This window comes from Oncorhynchus tshawytscha, unplaced genomic scaffold, assembly GCF_018296145.1.
Source record: "Oncorhynchus tshawytscha isolate Ot180627B unplaced genomic scaffold, Otsh_v2.0 Un_contig_5348_pilon_pilon, whole genome shotgun sequence".
NCBI classification, from domain to species: domain Eukaryota; kingdom Metazoa; phylum Chordata; class Actinopteri; order Salmoniformes; family Salmonidae; genus Oncorhynchus; species Oncorhynchus tshawytscha.
In genome coordinates this window covers 115,001-134,765 of record NW_024609519.1, presented here as the reverse complement: position 1 = coordinate 134,765, position 19,765 = coordinate 115,001, and the positions used below count along the sequence as shown (strand labels likewise).

At 47.6% G+C, this 19,765-nt stretch overlaps 1 protein-coding gene across 1 annotated transcript in view; it reads left to right on the top strand.

Moving 5' to 3' along the window:
* The window catches only part of nbeal2 (neurobeachin-like 2), a 117,447-nt gene that overhangs the window by 56,163 nt on the left and 41,519 nt on the right, over positions 1-19,765 (top strand). Inside the window, exons 28-33 of the mRNA XM_042315698.1 lie at positions 4,202-4,361; positions 5,864-5,952; positions 8,422-8,600; positions 10,714-11,272; positions 14,542-14,723; positions 18,082-18,238. Of these exons, the coding sequence (XP_042171632.1) occupies positions 4,202-4,361; positions 5,864-5,952; positions 8,422-8,600; positions 10,714-11,272; positions 14,542-14,723; positions 18,082-18,238 (1,326 nt within the window). The remainder of the gene's footprint in view (positions 1-4,201; positions 4,362-5,863; positions 5,953-8,421; positions 8,601-10,713; positions 11,273-14,541; positions 14,724-18,081; positions 18,239-19,765) is intronic.

Here is a 19,765-nt window from a genome sequence, read left to right as displayed (position 1 = left end):
ATCACACTACCACACCACCACCACACTACCACACCACCACACCACACTACCACATCACACTACCACACCACCACCACACTAACAACACCACCACCACCACACTAACAACCACCACCACACTACCACATCACACCACCACACTAACACCACCACCTCTACACCACACTACCACATCACACCACCATTACACTACCACATCACACTACCACACCACCACCACCACACCACACTACCACATCACACTACCACACCACCACCACACTACCACATCACACCACCACCACCACACCACACTACCACATCACACCACACTACCACACCACACTACCACACCACACCACACCACCACACCACACTACCACATCACACCACCACCACACCACACTACCACATCACACCACACTACCACATCACACTACCACACCACCACCACACTACCACACCACCACCACACCACACTACCACATCACACCACCACACTAACACCACCACCACCACACCACACTACCACATCACACTACCACACCACCACCACACTACCACACCACCACACCACACTACCACATCACACTACCACACCACCACCACACTAACAACACCACCACCACCACACTAACACCACCACCACCACACTACCACATCACACCACCACACTAACACCACCACCTCCACACCACACTACCACATCACACCACCATTACACTACCACATCACACTACCACACCACCACCACCACACCACACTACCACATCACACTACCACACCACCACCACACTACCACATCACACCACCACCACCACACCACCACATCACACCACACTACCACACCACACTACCACACCACCACACCACACCACCACACCACACCACCACCACACCACACTACCACATCACACCACCATTACACTACCACATCACACTACCACACCACCACCACCACACCACACTACCACATCACACTACAACACCACCACCACACTACCACATCACACCACCACCACCACACCACCACATCACACCACACCACCACATCACACCACACTACCACACCACACTACCACACCACCACACCACACCACCACACCACACCACCACCACACCACACTACCACATCACACCACACTACCACATCACACTACCACACCACCACCACACTACCACACCACCACCACACCACACTACCACATCACACCACCACACTAACACCACCACCACCACACCACACTACCACATCACACTACCACACCACCACCACACTACCACACCACCACACCACACTACCACATCACACTACCACACCACCACCACACTAACAACACCACCACCACCACACTAACACCACCACCACCACACTACCACATCACACCACCACACTAACACCACCACCTCTACACCACACTACCACATCACACCACCATTACACTACCACATCACACTACCACACCACCACCACCACCACACCACACTACCACATCACACTACCACACCACCACCACACTACCACATCACACCACCACCACCACACCACACTACCACATCACACCACACTACCACACCACACTACCACACCACCACACTACCACACCACCACACTACCACACCACCACACCACACTACCACATCACACCACCACCACACACACACCACCACATCACACCACACTACCACACCACCACCACACCACACTACCACATCACACCACACTACCACATCACACTACCACACCACCACCACACTACCACACCACCACCACACCACACTACCACATCACACCACCACACTACCACACACCACCACCACACCACACTACCACATCACACTACCACACCACCACCACACTACCACACCACCACACCACACTACCACATCACACTACCACCACCACCACACTACCACACCCCCACCACACCACACTACCACATCACACTACACTACCACACCACACTACCACACCACACTACCACACCACCACCACACTACCACACCACCACACCACACTACCACACCACCACATCACACTAACACACCACCACCACACTACCACACCACCACCACACTACCACATCACACCACTACCACATCACACTACCACACCACACTACCACACCACCACCACACTACCACACCACCACACCACACTACCACACCACCACATCACACTAACACACCACCACCACACTACCACACCACCACCACACTACCACATCACACCACCACCACACCTCACTACCACATCACACTACCACACCACACTACACATCACACCACCATTACACTACCACCACCCACCATTACACTACCACACCACACTACCACATCACACCACCACCACACTAACACCACCACCACCACACTAACATCACCACCACACTACCACCCACCACCACACTACCACCACCACCACACTAACACCACCACACTAGCACCAACACCACCACCACCACACTACCACCACCACCACCACACTAACACCACCACCACCACACTAACACCGCCACCACCACACTAGCACCACCACACTAGCACCACCACCATCACACTACCACTACCACCACATCACACTACCACTACCACCACATCACACTACTACCACCATCACATCACACTACTACCACCACCACCACACTAGCACTACCACCACCATCACACTACTACCACCACCACATCACACTACTACCACCACCACATCACACTACTACCACCACCACATCACACTACCACCACCACCATCACACTACCACCACCACCACATCACACTACCACCATCACCACCACATCACACTACTACCACCACATCACACTACTACCACCACATCACCCTACTACCACCACATCACCCTACTACCACCACATCACACTACTACCACCACCACATCACACTACTACCACCACCACATCACACTACTACCACCACCACATCACACTACTACCACCACCACATCACACTACTACCACCACCACATCACACTACTACCACCACCACATCACACTACTACCACCACCACATCACACTACTACCACCACCACATCACACTACTACCACCACCATATCACACTACTACCACCACCACATCACACTACTACCACCACATCACACTACTACTCACCACCACATCACACTATTACCACCACATCACACTACTACCACCACATCACACTACTACCACCACCACATCACACTACTACCACCACATCACACTGCTACCACCACATCACACTACTACCACCACCACATCACACTACCACCACCACATCACACTACTACCACCACATCACACTACCACCACATCACACTACCACCACCACATCACACGACCTCTACCACCACATCACACTACTACCACCACATCACACCACCACACCAACATCACACCACCATACCACCATCTCACCAACACCACACCACCATCTCACCAACATCACACCACCACACCACCATCTCACCAACATCACACCAACATCACCACCACACCAACATCTCACCACCACACCAACATCACCACCAACATCACACCAACACCACCACCATATCACACCATCACACCACCATACCACACCACCACCATCACACCAACATCACACCACCACACCACCACACCACCATACCACACCACCACCATATCACACCATCACACCACCATACCACACCACCACACCATCATCACACCACCACACCACACCATCACACCACCATACCACACCACCATACCACACCATCACACCACCACACCACCACCATACCACACCATCACACCATCACACCACCACCATCACACCAACATCACACCACCACCATCACACCAACATCACACCACCACCATCACACCTCCATACCACACCACCATACCACACCATCACACCATCACACCACCACACCACCACCATCACACCAACATCACACCACCACACCACCACCATCACACCACCAACATCACACCACCACATATTAGACCCTCTGTCAGTCAGTATTTTGGCCACTGCTGGGGTAAGCAGGAAATCTGGAATCCTCCAACCAGGACTTCTGGAAAACCTGTGCATGTTGGGGAATTTACCAAAGATACTGCAACTATAGCCATTCTATGTTCAGAGTTTTACCTAGTCATACACTCAATACACAATCTCCCCATCTTTCCTAGTTTATCTGAGCCGTAGGTCAGTGTTGTTGTTCATCTCCTGCTCTCCTCCTTGGTCATTGACGCAGGTTCTGTACAAGATCCTGAAGAGTGAACGAGTGTCTGAGCGCGCCAAGCAACGTGTCAAGTTGAAGGATTTTGGATACCTGGGTCTTGTTTGTTTTCTAGGAGACGTCCCCGTAACCATGACCACCGTGCGCTGTCTTTACGAGCAGGTCCTCGCTACAGGTAGGCCTCAAATATAGCCTCTGGTCGTGTCCCAAATGGAGCCCCATTCCCTTTATACAGTCTAGTAAACTATTTGGGCCCATTGTGCCCTGTCAAAACTCTATAGGGACTAGGGTTCTCATAGGGCTCTGGTCAAAAGTAGTGCACTATATAGGGACTAGGGTGCCAATTGGGTGTCAACAACTCTGTGTTGTTGTTTTTGTAGCACTGCTTTGCTATATCTTGGCCAGGTCGCAGTTGTAAATGAGAACTTGTTCTCAACTGGCCCAACTGGTTAAATAAATCAACATTTGGAACACATCCTCTGAGAGGGACAGACAGAGGAATACTGAGAGGAAGGAGGGAGGATTTATTTATTTTTTACCTTTTATTTTACTAGGCAAGTCAGTTAAGAACAAATTCTTATTTTCAATGACGGCCTAGGAACAGTGGGTTAACTGCCTGTTCAAGGGCAGAACGACAGATTTTGTACCTTGTCAGCTCGGGGATTTGAACTTACAACCTTTCGGTTACTAGTCCAATGCTCTAACCACTAGGCTACACTACACTACACTTAGTTGCTAAGTAAAGAGTCCATTTAAAAGGATCCATGTGATAGGGGCTCCCGAGTGGCGCAGCAGTTTAAGACACTGCATCTCAGTTGCAAGAGGCGACCCTACAGTCCCTCGTTTGGCAGGGGTAGGCCGTCATTGTAAATAAGAATTTGTTCTCAACTGGCCTACCTGGTTAAATAAAGGTTAAATAAAAAATGTCATAAAAATGTCAGGTCTGTTTTTGTCCTGTTTTTCTGTACAGTCATCCTTTTACAATGCATTTTGTTCTTGTATTGATGGCTAGTCTTCAGAAAGGCTTTAGAGCTGAAATGTCAACATGTTGTTCCTATAGTATGTATATCTATAGGGGATATATTTTACTGTGTTTAACCCCTCTCCTTGTTGTTCCTATAGTATGTATATCTATAGGGGATATATTTTACTGTGTTTAACCCCTCTCCTTGTTGTTCCTATAGTATGTATATCTATAGGGGATATATTTTACTGTGTTTAACCCTTCTCCTTGTTGTTCCTATAGTATGTATATCTATAGGGGATATATTTTACTGTGTTTAACCCCTCTCCTTGTTGTTCCTATAGTATGTATATCTATAGGGGATATATTTTACTGTGTTTAACCCCTCTCCTTGTTGTTCCTATAGTATGTATATCTATAGGGGATATATTTTTGTGTTTAACCCCTCTCCTTGTTGTTCCTATAGTATGTATATCTATAGGGGATATATTTTACTGTGTTTAACCCCTCTCCTTGTTGTTCCTATAGTATGTATATCTATAGGGGATATATTTTACTGTGTTTAACCCTTCTCCTTGTTGTTCCTATAGTATGTATATCTATAGGGGATATATTTTACTGTGTATAACCCCTCTCCTTGATGTTCCTATAGTATGTATATCTATTGGGGATATACTTTACTGTGTACATCTGATTGTCATTGTTTTGTGTAGATGCCACTCCTAACTTCAGAGACCTGCTGGCTGTGGTCCATCTGTCCCATCGTGCTGAGCTCACTGTCCGTCTGGACGTCTGTCGCAAGGTCAGTCCTTACCTACTCTAATCTTCTTTCCCTTCCACTGTCCTGTTTCCCCACCTCTAGTCCTCTTTCCCCACCTCTAGTCCTCTTTCCCCTCCTCTAGTCCTCTTTCCCTTCCTCTCGTCCTCTTTCCCTTCCTCTCGTCCTCTTTCCCTTCCTCTAGTCCTCTTTCCCTAGCCTCTAGTCCTCTAGTCCTCTTTCCCTAGCCTCTAGTCCTCTTTCCCTAGCCTCTAGTCCTCTTTCCCCACCTCTAGTCCTCTTTCTCTAGCCTCTCGTCCTCTTTCCCTAGCCTCTAGTCCTCTTTCCCTAGCCTCTAGTCCTCTTTCCCTAGCCTCTAGTCCTCTTTCCCTAGCCTCTAGTCCTCTTTCCCCACCTCTAGTCCTCTTTCCCTTCCTCTCGTCCTCTTTCCCTTCCTCTCGTCCTCTTTCCCTAGCCTCTAGTCCTCTTTCCCTAGCCTCTAGTCCTCTTTCCCTCACCTCTTTCCCTTCCTCTAGTCCTCTTTCCCTTCCTCTAGTCCTCTTTCCCTTCCTCTAGTCCTCTTTCCCTTCCTCTAGTCCTCTTTCCCTAGCCTCTCGTCCTCTTTCCCTTCGTCTAGTCCTCTTTCCCTAGCCTCTAGTCCTCTTTCCCTAGCCTCTAGTCCTCTTTTTCCCTAGCCTCTAGTCCTCTTTCCCCACCTCTAGTCCTCTTTCCCTTCCTCTCGTCCTCTTTCCCTTCCTCTCGTCCTCTTTCCCTAGCCTCTAGTCCTCTTTCCCTAGCCTCTAGTCCTCTTTCCCCACCTCTAGTCCTCTTTCCCTTCCTCTCGTCCTCTTTCCCTTCCTCTAGTCCTCTTTCCCTAGCCTCTAGTCCTCTTTCCCTAGCCTCTAGTCCTCTTTCCCTCACCTCTTTCCCTTCCTCTAGTCCTCTTTCCCTTCCTCTAGTCCTCTTTCCCCTACTCTAGTCCTCTTTCCCCTACTCTAGTCCTCTTTCCCCTACTCTAGTCCTCTTTCCCCTACTCTAGTCCTCTTTCCCTTCCTCTAGTCCTCTTTCCCCTACTCTAGTCCTCTTTCCCCTACTCTAGTCCTCTTTCCCCTACTCTAGTCCTCTTTCCCCTACTCTAGTCCTCTTTCCCCTCCTCTAGTCCTCTTTCCCCTACTCTAGTCCTCTTTCCCCTCCTCTAGTCCTCTTTCCCCTAGCCTCTAGTCCTCTTTCCCTTGCCTCTAGTCCTCTTTCCCCTACTCTAGTCCTCTTTCCCCTTCCTCTAGTCCTCTTTCCCTTCCTCTAGTCCTCTTTCCCTTCCTCTAGTCCTCTTTCCCTTCCTCTAGTCCTCTTTCCCCTACTCTAGTCCTCTTTCCCTTCCTCTAGTCCTCTTTCCCCTCCACTGTATATCTTCACATTCTCTCAGGTCATTACTAAGTACAGTACAATTGAAGATAAAGGTATATACTATTTGGCAGCTAAAGGTATAGACTATAGGGCAGCTACAGGTATAGACTATAGGGCAGCTACAGGTATAGACCATAGGGCAGCTACAGGTATAGATTATAGGGCAGCTACAGGTATAGACTCTTGGGCAGCTACAGGTATAGACTATTGGGCAGCTACAGGTATAGACTATAGGGCAGCTACAGGTATAGATTATAGGGCAGCTACAGGTTTAGACTATAGGGCAGCTACAGGTATAGATTATAGGGCAGCTACATGTATAGACTATAGGGCAGCTACAGGTATAGATTATAGGGCAGCTACATGTATAGACTATAGGGCAGCTACAGGTATAGACTATTGGGCAGCTACAGGTATAGACTATAGGGCAGCTACAGGTATAGATTATAGGGCAGCTACAGGTATAGATTATAGGGCAGCTACAGGTTTAGATTATAGGGCAGCTACAGGTTTAGACTATAGGGCAGCTACAGGTTTAGACTATAGGGCAGCTACAGACTATAGGGCAGCTACAGACTATAGGGCAGCTACAGACTATAGGGCAGCTAGGTTTAGACTATAGGGCAGCTACAGACTATAGGGCAGCTACAGGTTTAGACTATAGGGCAGCTACAGGTTTAGACTATAGGTATAGACTATTTTTATTTTTTTATTTTTAAAACTTTTTTTAACCTTTATTTTACTAGGCAAGTCAGTTAAGAACAAATTCTTATTTTCAATGACGGCCTAGGAACAGTGGGTTAACTGCCTGTTCAGGGGCAGACCGACAGATTTGTACCTTGTCAGCTCAGGGATTCGAACTTGCAACCTTTCGGTTACTAGTCCAATGCTCTAACCACTAGGCTACCCTGCCGCCCCAATCGGGCAGCTACAGGTATAGACTATTGGTTAGCTGAAGGCTTGATTGTTCCCTGTTTTTGTCTTTCTCTCCCCTTCTCCCTCTCTCTCTTTCCCCCTGCTCTCTCCCTCGCCTTCTCCCCCCTCCCTCTCCATCGCTTCTCTCTCTCTCTCTCTCTCTCTACATCGCTCCTCTCTCTCTCCTTCTCCCAGCTCTTCTACCTGATCTATGACAATGAGGACTATGTTCGTCAGCTGGCCCGTCAGCCAGGCTGGCAGGATGTGTTAACTAAGCTCTATATGAAGGAGTCCTATGAGTCTCGCGGTCCCTCCCTGGCAGGCTCCAGCACCCACAGCTCCCTGGACCCCTCCTCCTCCCGCCCCCCTCTCAGGTAGGGATGAGTTCCATTAGTCGATTGAGGGAATCTGTATCGATTCGAAAAGTTGGGAATCAATAATAACTTATGTGATATTTTATATTTCTGGACAATAAACAAGAAAGTTTCTGGATTCAGCTCTACCCCTGCTATAGATCAGTTAACATGTGTTCAGCTCTATCCCTGCTATAGATCAGTTAACATGTGTTCAGCTCTACCCCTGCTATAGATCAGTTAACATGTGTTCAGCTCTATCCCTGCTATAGATCAGTTAACATGTGTTCAGCTCTATCCCTGCTATAGATCAGTTAACATGTGTTCAGCTCTTCCCCTGCTATAGATCAGTTAACATGTGTTCAGCTCTTCCCCTGCTATAGATCAGTTAACATGTGTTCAGCTCTTCCCCTGCTATAGATCAGTTAACATGTGTTCAGCTCTTCCCCTGCTATAGATCAGTTAACATGTGTTCAGCTCTATCCCTGCTATAGATCAGTTAACATGTGCTCAGCTCTTCCCCTGCTATAGATCAGTTAACATGTGTTCAGCTCTTCCCCTGCTATAGATCAGTTAACATGTGTTCAGCTCTATCCCTGATATAGAACAGTTAACATGTGTTCAGCTCTTCCCCTGCTATAGATCAGTTAACATGTGTTCAGCTCTTCCCCTGCTATAGATCAGTTAACATGTGTTCAGCTCTATCCCTGCTATAGATCAGTTAACATGTGTTCAGCTCTATCCCTGCTATAGATCAGTTAACATGTGTTCAGCTCTACCCCTGCTATAGATCAGTTAACATGTGTTCAGCTCTATCCCTGCTATAGATCAGTTAACATGTGTTCAGCTCTATCCCTGCTATAGATCAGTTAACATGTGTTCAGCTCTATCCCTGCTATAGATCAGTTAACATGTGTTCAGCTCTTCCCCTGCTATAGATCAGTTAACATGTGTTCAGCTCTTCCCCTGCTATAGATCAGTTAACATGTGTTCAGCTCTTCCCCTGCTATAGATCAGTTAACATGTGTTCAGCTCTATCCCTGCTATAGATCAGTTAACATGTGTTCAGCTCTTCCCCTGCTATAGATCAGTTAACATGTGTTCAGCTCTATCCCTGCTATAGATCAGTTAACATGTGTTCAGCTCTATCCCTGCTATAGATCAGTTAACATGTGTTCAGCTCTATCCCTGCTATAGATCAGTTAACATGTGTTCAGCTCTATCCCTGCTATAGATCAGTTAACATGTGTTCAGCTCTATCCCTGCTATAGATCAGTTAACATGTGTTCAGCTCTTCCCCTGCTATAGATCAGTTAACATGTGTTCAGCTCTACCCCTGCTATAGATCAGTTAACATGTGTTCAGCTCTATCCCTGCTATAGATCAGTTAACATGTGTTCAGCTCTATCCCTGCTATAGATCAGTTAACATGTGTTCAGCTCTTCCCCTGCTATAGATCAGTTAACATGTGTTCAGCTCTTCCCCTGCTATAGATCAGTTAACATGTGCTCAGCTCTTCCCCTGCTATAGATCAGTTAACATGTGTTCAGCTCTATCCCTGCTATAGATCAGTTAACATGTGTTCAGCTCTTCCCCTGCTATAGATCAGTTAACATGTGTTCAGCTCTTCCCCTGCTATAGATCAGTTAACATGTGTTCAGCTCTTCCCCTGCTATAGATCAGTTAACATGTGTTCAGCTCTTCCCCTGCTATAGATCAGTTAACATGTGTTCAGCTCTTCCCCTGCTATAGATCAGTTAACATGTGTTCAGCTCTTCCCCTGCTATAGATCAGTTAACATGTGTTCAGCTCTTCCCCTGCTATAGATCAGTTAACATGTGTTCAGCTCTTCCCCTGCTATAGATCAGTTAACATGTGCTCAGCTCTTCCCCTGCTATAGATCAGTTAACATGTGTTCAGCTCTTCCCCTGCTATAGATCAGTTAACATGTGTTCAGCTCTTCCCCTGCTATAGATCAGTTAACATGTGTTCAGCTCTTCCCCTGCTATAGATCAGTTAACATGTGTTCAGCTCTTCCCCTGCTATAGATCAGTTAACATGTGTTCAGCTCTTCCCCTGCTATAGATCAGTTAACACACAACTCTTACTAAATGTTGAACTGCTCCCCTCTCAGGAGAGATCACAGCATGGTGATAGAGGACTCTCAGTACGCTCACACAGACGTCTTCCTCCCTTACACCTCGCCGGACGATGAAGAGGAGGAGGAGGGAGACGGCGAGGGCCTGGTAGGAAGGAATATCTCAGAGCGTTTCTCCGACCTCTCTCGGTCTTCCCCTAACAGCAGTGGAGGCACGTTGAAGGACTTTGACGACTCTCTCCAATTTAAGTCGTTTGACTCGGTAGAGCAGGGGAGCCGCTCGTCCTCCCTGTCCAACACCGTGGACATCCCCTCCGGTCGGCCCCAAGAGGAGGCTCTCTACCACCCTCTGTCCCCCTTCGGCACCTCGCCCTTTGAGCTGGAGCTGGGGGGTATGAGGGGTGAGACGGGGACATGGAACCACAACCCTGTGGGGGGTAGTCAGGCAGGCACCCCCTCCCCCCTGGAGCACAGCCGGTCGTTCCCCTCTCTGAGACCCAGGAAGAGCTCCAGTCTGTCCAACGTGCTGGACGACACCAACTATGGAACTGACCCCCGGGCAGCTGACACCATCTCCAACACCTCCAACCCACAGGTACTGCTGCCCTAACCTTGACCCTAACCACAGGTACTGCTGCCCTAACCTTAACCTTAGCCCTAACCACAGGTACTGTTATCCTAACCTTAGCCCAAACCACAGGTACTGTTGTCCTAACCTTAACCCTAACCACAGGTACTGTTGTCCTAACCTTAGCCCTAACCACAGGTACTGTTATCCTAACCTTAGCCCTAACCACAGGTACTGTTATCCTAACCTTAGCCCTAACCACAGGTACTGTTATCCTAACCTTAGCCCTAACCACAGGTACTGTTGTCCTAACCTTAGCCCTAACCACAGGTACTGTTGTCCTAACCTTAGCCCTAACCACAGGTACTGTTATCCTAACCTTAGCCCTAACCACAGGTACTCTTATCCTAACCTTAGCCCTAACCACAGGTACTCTTATCCTAACCTTAGCCCTAACCACAGGGTACTGTTATCCTAACCTTAGCCCTAACCACAGGTACTGTTATCCTAACCTTAGCCCTAACCACAGGTACTGTTATCCTAACCTTAGCCCTAACCACAGGTACTGTTATCCTAACCTTAGCCCTAACCACAGGTACTGTTATCCTAACCTTAACCCTAACCACAGGTACTGTTATCCTAACCTTAGCCCTAACCACAGGTACTGTTATCCTAACCTTAGCCCTAACCACAGGTACTGTTATCCTAACCTTAACCCTAACCACAGGTACTGTTATCCTAACCTTAGCCCTAACCACAGGTACTGTTATCCTAACCTTAACCCTAACCACAGGTACTGTTATCCTAACCTTAGCCATAACCACAGGTACTGTTATCCTAACCTTAGCCATAACCACAGGTACTGTTATCCTAACCTTAGCCATAACCACAGGTACTGTTATCCTAACCTTAGCCCTAACCACAGGTACTGTTATCCTAACCTTAACCCTAACCACAGGTACTGTTGTCCTAACCTTAGCCCTAACCACAGGTACTGTTATCCTAACCTTAACCCTAACCACAGGTACTGTTATCCTAACCTTAGCCCTAACCACAGGTACTGTTATCCTAACCTTAACCCAAACCACAGGTACTGTTATCCTAACCTTAGCCCTAACCACAGGTACTGTTATCCTAACCTTAACCCTAACCACAGGTACTGTTATCCTAACCTTAGCCCTAACCACAGGTACTGTTATCCTAACCTTAACTTTAACCACAGGTACTGAGCATTCCTAGGAGGTATGTTGTGTGGTGTTTGAAAAAACTGGACCGAACGTGTTGAATATGAAGCCCAGTGTCTTGTGTAATGTCCCGTATCCATAATGCTAACGGATTTCTCCTGAAATGTGTCAGTCAGAAAATCACAAGTATTAGCATCCCGTGATCATGTTTCAGAGTCCACAGTCGTGATAGTCTGGTAGACTCTGTGACCCCCATCTGCTGGGTTCGCACAGCCTGACCTCATACCTCAGAAAAATTCCCATCCAACGTGGCTCAGTGTACATGACTCCTATACAACCAACATGGCTCAGTGTACATGACTCCTATACAACCAGCGTGGCTCAGTGTACATGACTCCTATTTAACCAACGTGGCTCAGTGTACATGACTCCTATACAACCAACATGGCTCAGTGTACATGACTCCTATTTAACCAACGTGGCTCAGTGTACATGACTCCTATACAACCAACATGGCTCAGTGTACATGACTCCTATTTAACCAACGTGGCTCAGTGTACATGACTCCTATACAACCAACATGGCTCAGTGTACATGACTCCTATACAACCAACGTGGCTCAGTGTACATGACTCCTATTCAGTGTAACTCATTTAACCAACGTGGCTCAGTGTACATGACTCCTATACAACCAACGTGGCTCAGTGTACATGACTCCTATACAACCAGCGTGGGTCAGTGTACATGACTCCTATACAACCAGCGTGGCTCAGTGTACATGACTCCTATTTAACCAACGTGGCTCAGTGTACATGACTCCTATTTAACCAACGTGGCTCAGTGTACATGACTCCTATTCAACCAATGTGGCTCAGTGTACATGACTCCTATTCAACCAACGTGGCTCAGTGTACATGACTCCTATTCAACCAACGTGGCTCAGTGTACATGACTCCTATTCAACCAACGTGGCTCAGTGTACATGACTCCTATTCAACCAGCGTGGCTCAGTGTACATGACTCCTATACAACCAGCGTGGCTCAGTGTACATGACTCAACCAACGTGGCTCAGTGTATTTAACCAACGTGGCTCAGTGTACATGACTCCTATTTAACCAACGTGGCTCAGTGTACATGACTCCTATTCAACCAACGTGGCTCAGTGTACATGACTCCTATTCAACCAATGTGGCTCAGTGTACATGACTCCTATTCAACCAACGTGGCTGACAGTGTCAGTGACTCTCTATTCAACAACGTGGCTCAGTGTACATGACTCCTATTTAACCAACGTGGCTCAGTGTACATGACTCCTATTCAACCAACGTGGCTCAGTGTACATGACTCCTATTCAACCAACGTGGCTCAGTGTACATGACTCCTATTTAACCAACGTGGCTCAGTGTACATGACTCCTATTCAACCAACGTGGCTCAGTGTACATGACTCCTATTCAACCAACGTGGGTCAGTGTACATGACTCCTATTCAACCAACGTGGCTCAGTGTACATGACTCCTATTTAACCAACGTGGCTCAGTGTACATGACTCCTATTCAACCAACGTGGCTCAGTGTACATGACTCCTATTCAACCAACGTGGCTCAGTGTACATGACTCCTATTTAACCAACATGGCTCAGTGTACATGACTCTATTTAACCAACGTGGCTCAGTGTACATGACTCAGCCAGCGTATTCAACCAATGTGGCTCAGTGTACATGACTCCTATTTAACCAACGTGGCTCAGTGTACATGACTCCTATTTAACCAACGTGGCTCAGTGTACATGACTCCTATTCAACCAACGTGGCTCAGTGTACATGACTCCTATTCAACCAACGTGGCTCAGTGTACATGACTCCTATACAACCAACGTGGCTCAGTGTACATGACTCCTATTCAACCAACGTGGCTCAGTGTACATGACTCCTATTCAACTGAATGTGATGAGTTGTGCTGAGAATGATGAAACTATTCAACCAATGGTTCAATATCCTAGAATACGGCTGTGCAGATGCCTCCGCGGTTTAGTCCGTCTCCGACACGATGTACTGTATCTGTGTCTAACTGTGATTATGGTGTGTGTGTGTGTGTGGTCCCTTTCAGCAGATGCCAGAGGAGGAGCTGTGTAACCTGCTGACTAACATCGTGTTCTCTGTGCTGTGGTGCGGCAGCGGGTCGGAGGGGGGGGAGGACGCCGTGTGGAGGGAGAGGGGACAGGTCTTCTCTGTCCTCACCAAGCTGGGCTCCTCCTGCCAACTGGTCCGCCCGCCTGACGATATCAAATGCAGGTCAGTCGGTCTACAGCCAGCCAGCCAGTCAGCTATTTAGTTAGTTATCCAGTCAGCTATTTAGTTAGCCAGCCAACCAGTCAGTCAGTCGGTCAGCCAGCTATTTAGTTAGTTATCCATTCAGCTATTTAGTTAGCCAGCCAGCCAGCCAGTCAGTCAGTCAGCTATTTAGTTAGTTATCCAGTCAGCTATTTAGTTAGCCAGCCAGTCAGCTATTTAGTTAGTTATCCAGTCAGCTATTTAGTTAGCCAGCCAGCCAGCCAGTCAGTCAGTCAGATATTTAGTTAGTTATTCAGTCAGCTATTTAGTTAGTCAGCCAGCCAGCCAATCAGTCAGTCAGATATTTAGTTAGTCAGCCAGTCAGCTATTTAGTTAGTCAGCCAGCAAGCCAGTCAGTCAGTGTCTGCATCCCAAATGGCACCCTATGGGCCCTGGTCAAACGTGTTGTTTGGGACCCAGGTTAGTCAGTCAGTCACTCCCACTGTCCTTGATATGCAACTCCCTCTGTCTCATGTCAGTAAACAGATTCATTTCGGTGACTTCAAACCAAGTTGTATTTGATCAAATGCTTGGTAAACAACAGGTGTGGACTAACAGTGAAGTGCTTACTGACGGGCCAGAGAGAAACGGAATAACAATGAGGAACGATAACTAGGTACATACACAGGGTACCAGTACTGAGTCCATGTGCAGGGGTGAGAGATCATTGAGAACTAGGTACATACACAGGGTACCAGTACTGAGTCCATGTGCAGGGGTGAGAGATCATTGAGAACTAGGCTACATACACAGGGTACCAGTACTGAGTCCATGTGCAGGGGTGAGAGATCATTGAGAACTAGGCTACATACACAGGGTACCAGTACTGAGTCCATGTGCAGGAGTGAGAGATCATTGATAACTAGGCTACATACACAGGGTACCAGTACTGAGTCCATGTGCAGGGGTGAGAGATCATTGAGAACTAGGCTACATACACAGGGTACCAGTACTGAGTCCATGTGCAGGAGTAAGAGATCATTGATAACTAGGCTACATACACAGGGTACCAGTACTGAGTCCATGTGCAGGAGTAAGAGATCATTGAGAACTAGGCTACATACACAGGGTACCAGTACTGAGTCCATGTGCAGGAGTAAGAGATCATTGATAACTAGGCTACATACACAGGGTACCAGTACTGAGTCCATGTGCAGGAGTAAGAGATCATTGATAACTAAGTACATACACAGGGTACCAGTGATGTACTGGGCCGTACGTACTTCCCTCTGTAGCGCCTTGTGGTGGAATGCAGCCTGTCAAGATGCTCTCAATGGTGCAGCTGTAGAACTTTGAGGATCTGAGGTCCCTTGACACATCTTTACCGCCTCCTGGGGGGAAGAGGCGTTGTCGTGCCTACTTCATGACACATCTTTACCGCCTCCTGAGGGCGAAGAGGCGTTGTCGTGCCTACTTCATGACACATCTTTACCGCCTCCTGAGGGGGAAGAGGCGTTGTCGTGCCTACTTCATGACACATCTTTACCGCCTTCTGAGGGGGAAGAGGCATTGTCGTGCCTCCTGAGGGGAAAGAGGCGTTGTCGTGCCTCCTGAGGGGAAAGAGGCGTTGTCGTGCCTCCTGAGAGGGAAGAGGCGTTGTCGTGCCTTCTTTATGACACATCTTTACAGCCTCCTGAGGGGGAAGAGGCGTTGCCTTCTTCATGTCTTTACCGCCTCCTGAGGGGAAGAGGCGTTGTCGTGCCTCCTGAGGGGGAAGAGGCGTTGTCGTGCCTCCTGAGGGGGAAGAGGCGTTGTCGTGCCTCCTGAGGGGGAAGAGGCGTTGTCGTGCCTCCTGAGGGGGAAGAGGCGTTGTCGTGCCTCCTGAGGGGGAAGAGGCGTTGTCTTGCCTCCTGAGGGGGAAGAGGCGTTGTCTTGCCTTCTTCATGACTGTGTGGGTGTACGTGGTCCATGTTAATTCCTTAGTGACGTGGACACAGAGGAACCTTGAAGCTCTCGACCCGCTCAACCACAGCCACATCGAGGTAGATGGGGGCGTGCTCAGGCCTCTGTTTCCTGTATTCAGAGATCAGCTCATTTGTCTTGCAGACGTTGAGGGAGATTTTGTTGTCCTGATACCACACTGCCAGGTCACTGACCTCCCTATAGGCTGTCTCATCATCGTCGTCGGTGATCAGGCCTACCACCGTTGTGTCGTCAGAAAAGGTAATGATGGTGTTTGAGTCGTGTGTAGCCACGCAGTCGTGGGTGAACAGGGAGTACAGTAGGGTGTCAGTGTGGCGGATGTGTTGTTACCTACCCTTACCACCTGGGGGGCGGCCCGTCAGGAAGTCCAGGATCCAGTTGTAGAGGGAGGTGTTTACTCCCAGGGTCCTTAGCTTAGTGATGAGCTTGGAGGGGACTATGGTGTTGAACGCTGAGCTGTAGTCAATGAACAGCATTCTCACATAGGTGCTCCTCTTGTCCAGGTGGGAGAGGGCAGTGTGGAGGGCAATAGAGATTGCGTCATCTGTGGATCTGTTGGGGCGGTATGTGAATTAGAGTGGGTCCAGGGGAGATGCTGTTGATCTGAACCATGACCAGCCTTTCAAAGCATTTCATGGCTAAAAATGTGAGTGCTACTTGGCGATAGTCATTTAGGCAGGTTACCTTGGCGTTCTTGGGCACAGGGACTATGGTGGTCTACTGGAAACATGTAGGTATTACTGGGTCAGGGAGAGGTTGAACATGTCAGTGAAGACACTTGCCAGTTGGTTGGTGCTTGCTCTGAGTACACATCCTGGTAATCAGTCTGGCTCTGAGTACACATCCTGGTAATCAGTCTGGCTCTGAGTACACATCCTGGTAATCAGTCTGGCTCTGAGTACACATCCTGGTAATCAGTCTGGCTCTGAGTACACACCCTGGTAATCAGTCTGGCTCTGAGTACACATCCTGGTAATCAGTCTGGCTCTGCGGCCTTGTGAACATTGACCTGTTTAATGGTCTTACTCACATCAACCACAGAAAGAAACTTTTTTTCAGTTCTGTCCTGTTTTGGTTGAGCAAAATGTAGCCCTAAATGTTAACTGGCTAGTTAAATGTTGACTGGCTAGTTAAATGTTGACTGGCTAGTTAAATGTTGACTGGCTAGTTAAATGTTGACTGGCTAGTTAAATGTTGACTGGCTAGTTAAATGTTGACTGGCTAGTTAAATGTTGACTGGCTAGTTAAATGTTAACTGGCTAGTTAAATGTTGACTGGCTAGTTAAATGTTGACTGGCTAGTTAAATGTTGACTGGCTAGTTAAATGTTGACTGGCTAGTTAAATGTTGACTGGCTATTCTCCCTCCCTCCTTTCTGCTGCGTTTCTATCTCTCAGTCTGTTAGAGATGATGCTGGAGTCTTCTCTGTCAGACCTGAGGGACTCTCAGGGTGTCTCTCTACCATACTTCCCCAGTCTACTGCGTCTCCTCAGGCTGCTCCAGGACTTCCTCTTCTCAGAGGGAACAGACAACCAGGCCCTGTGGAGCGAGAAGGTACAGTACTGCACCATGGTCCAAACGTTGTCTGCATCCCAAATGGCACCATATATTTCTATGTAATGCACTACTTTTGACCAGGACCCATAGGGCTCTGGTCAAAAGTAGTGCACTATATAGGGAGTAGGGTGCCATTTGGGATGCTGACTATCAGCCATGTTCAATTATTTGTGAGTGTAAAATCTGTGATCTGATGGTATCCTTTTGCATAGGGTTGACCTTTTTACCAAACAGCCGAGAGAGAGAGACTATGGATGTGTGTTGAGTACGTGCCACTGAGATGAGAGTTTTGTCGGTACAAACTGTTCACTATATAAACCATATGTTGCGGATGTCTAACCTTGATTGCAGGAAAATATGACTCACCTGTTAGATGTAAAGTCCCCTGTTTAGGGGACCTGCGTGGTTCTGGTTCCAGTCCCGACCCATAGTTTCACTTAGAGATCCATCTGTGGACCCTGTAGATGGAAATGGCTTGCATTGAGTGCCAGCCATAGTTCCCACAGACACAGTAGTGTATTTTTTGCGCCTATGTGTGACGTAGGATGTGAAATCTGAAAGCACTTGAAGCTGGGATGTCCGTCCTACCGTTTTAATTGGCTCTTCCGACTGTCCGTCATCTCCTGGCTGAACCCTATGTCACAGACACTGACAAAGCACATGCCTGCAATCCTTACATCGTAGCTCAACAAGAGAGTGGTTTATTCACTGTAGCACATTCAGAGATCCATTTACAGCCATTCATCTCATATCATTCTTAGATTAAAAAAAAAAACAACACTTTCTGTTTCTCCTAGATGGACGATAATAATATGAGACGAAAGGCGAGTTGCTAACGTGTTCAGGAAGCCAGGCTAGAGGTGTGTGTGGCTCACAGCGGTGGGGGCTGATGTTTTGATCAGGAGAGACCTTTAGAAAATATGCACATTTTCTCTGACACTAAAAATACAAATATGTATTTTACAGTTGTAAGAAAGGTGAAGTCTTATAGTTAGTGGGTTTTATAATCTGATTATACTATATTTAGAAAGCGTAGAAGTCATTTCAAGCCTTATTCATACAGTTTTATTGAATAGTAAATACCTCATAAAATATTTCATATTTTCAGTATTGGTATAATATTTGTACTGTGTATTTGAGCTCAAAAGTGACTTCATCTCAGCAATGTCTAACTATTTTTTACCAGAAAGGTGAGATTTAACCTTTCTTGTAGTATGCAGCATTACTAGTTATTGTTTATGGTCCTCTCATGGTAAATGATACATATTCTGGGATTAGGTAGATTACATTTTAGATTACATGTAGTTCCATGTATTAACGGCACAGCTACTTCCTGTAATCGTGAATGTGTGTGTGTGTGTTTAATGTCAGTGGATGCGTGTTGGCTTTAGCTCGGCTACTGTTCTGAAGGATGTTTTGAATAGTAGTACTAGCGATATCATTTAACCGTGTGGTAACCCGGTCTTGAGAATTGAGTCACTGTTATGCTGTTTTCACGTATCTGCCCTCTTGTCTACATAATTG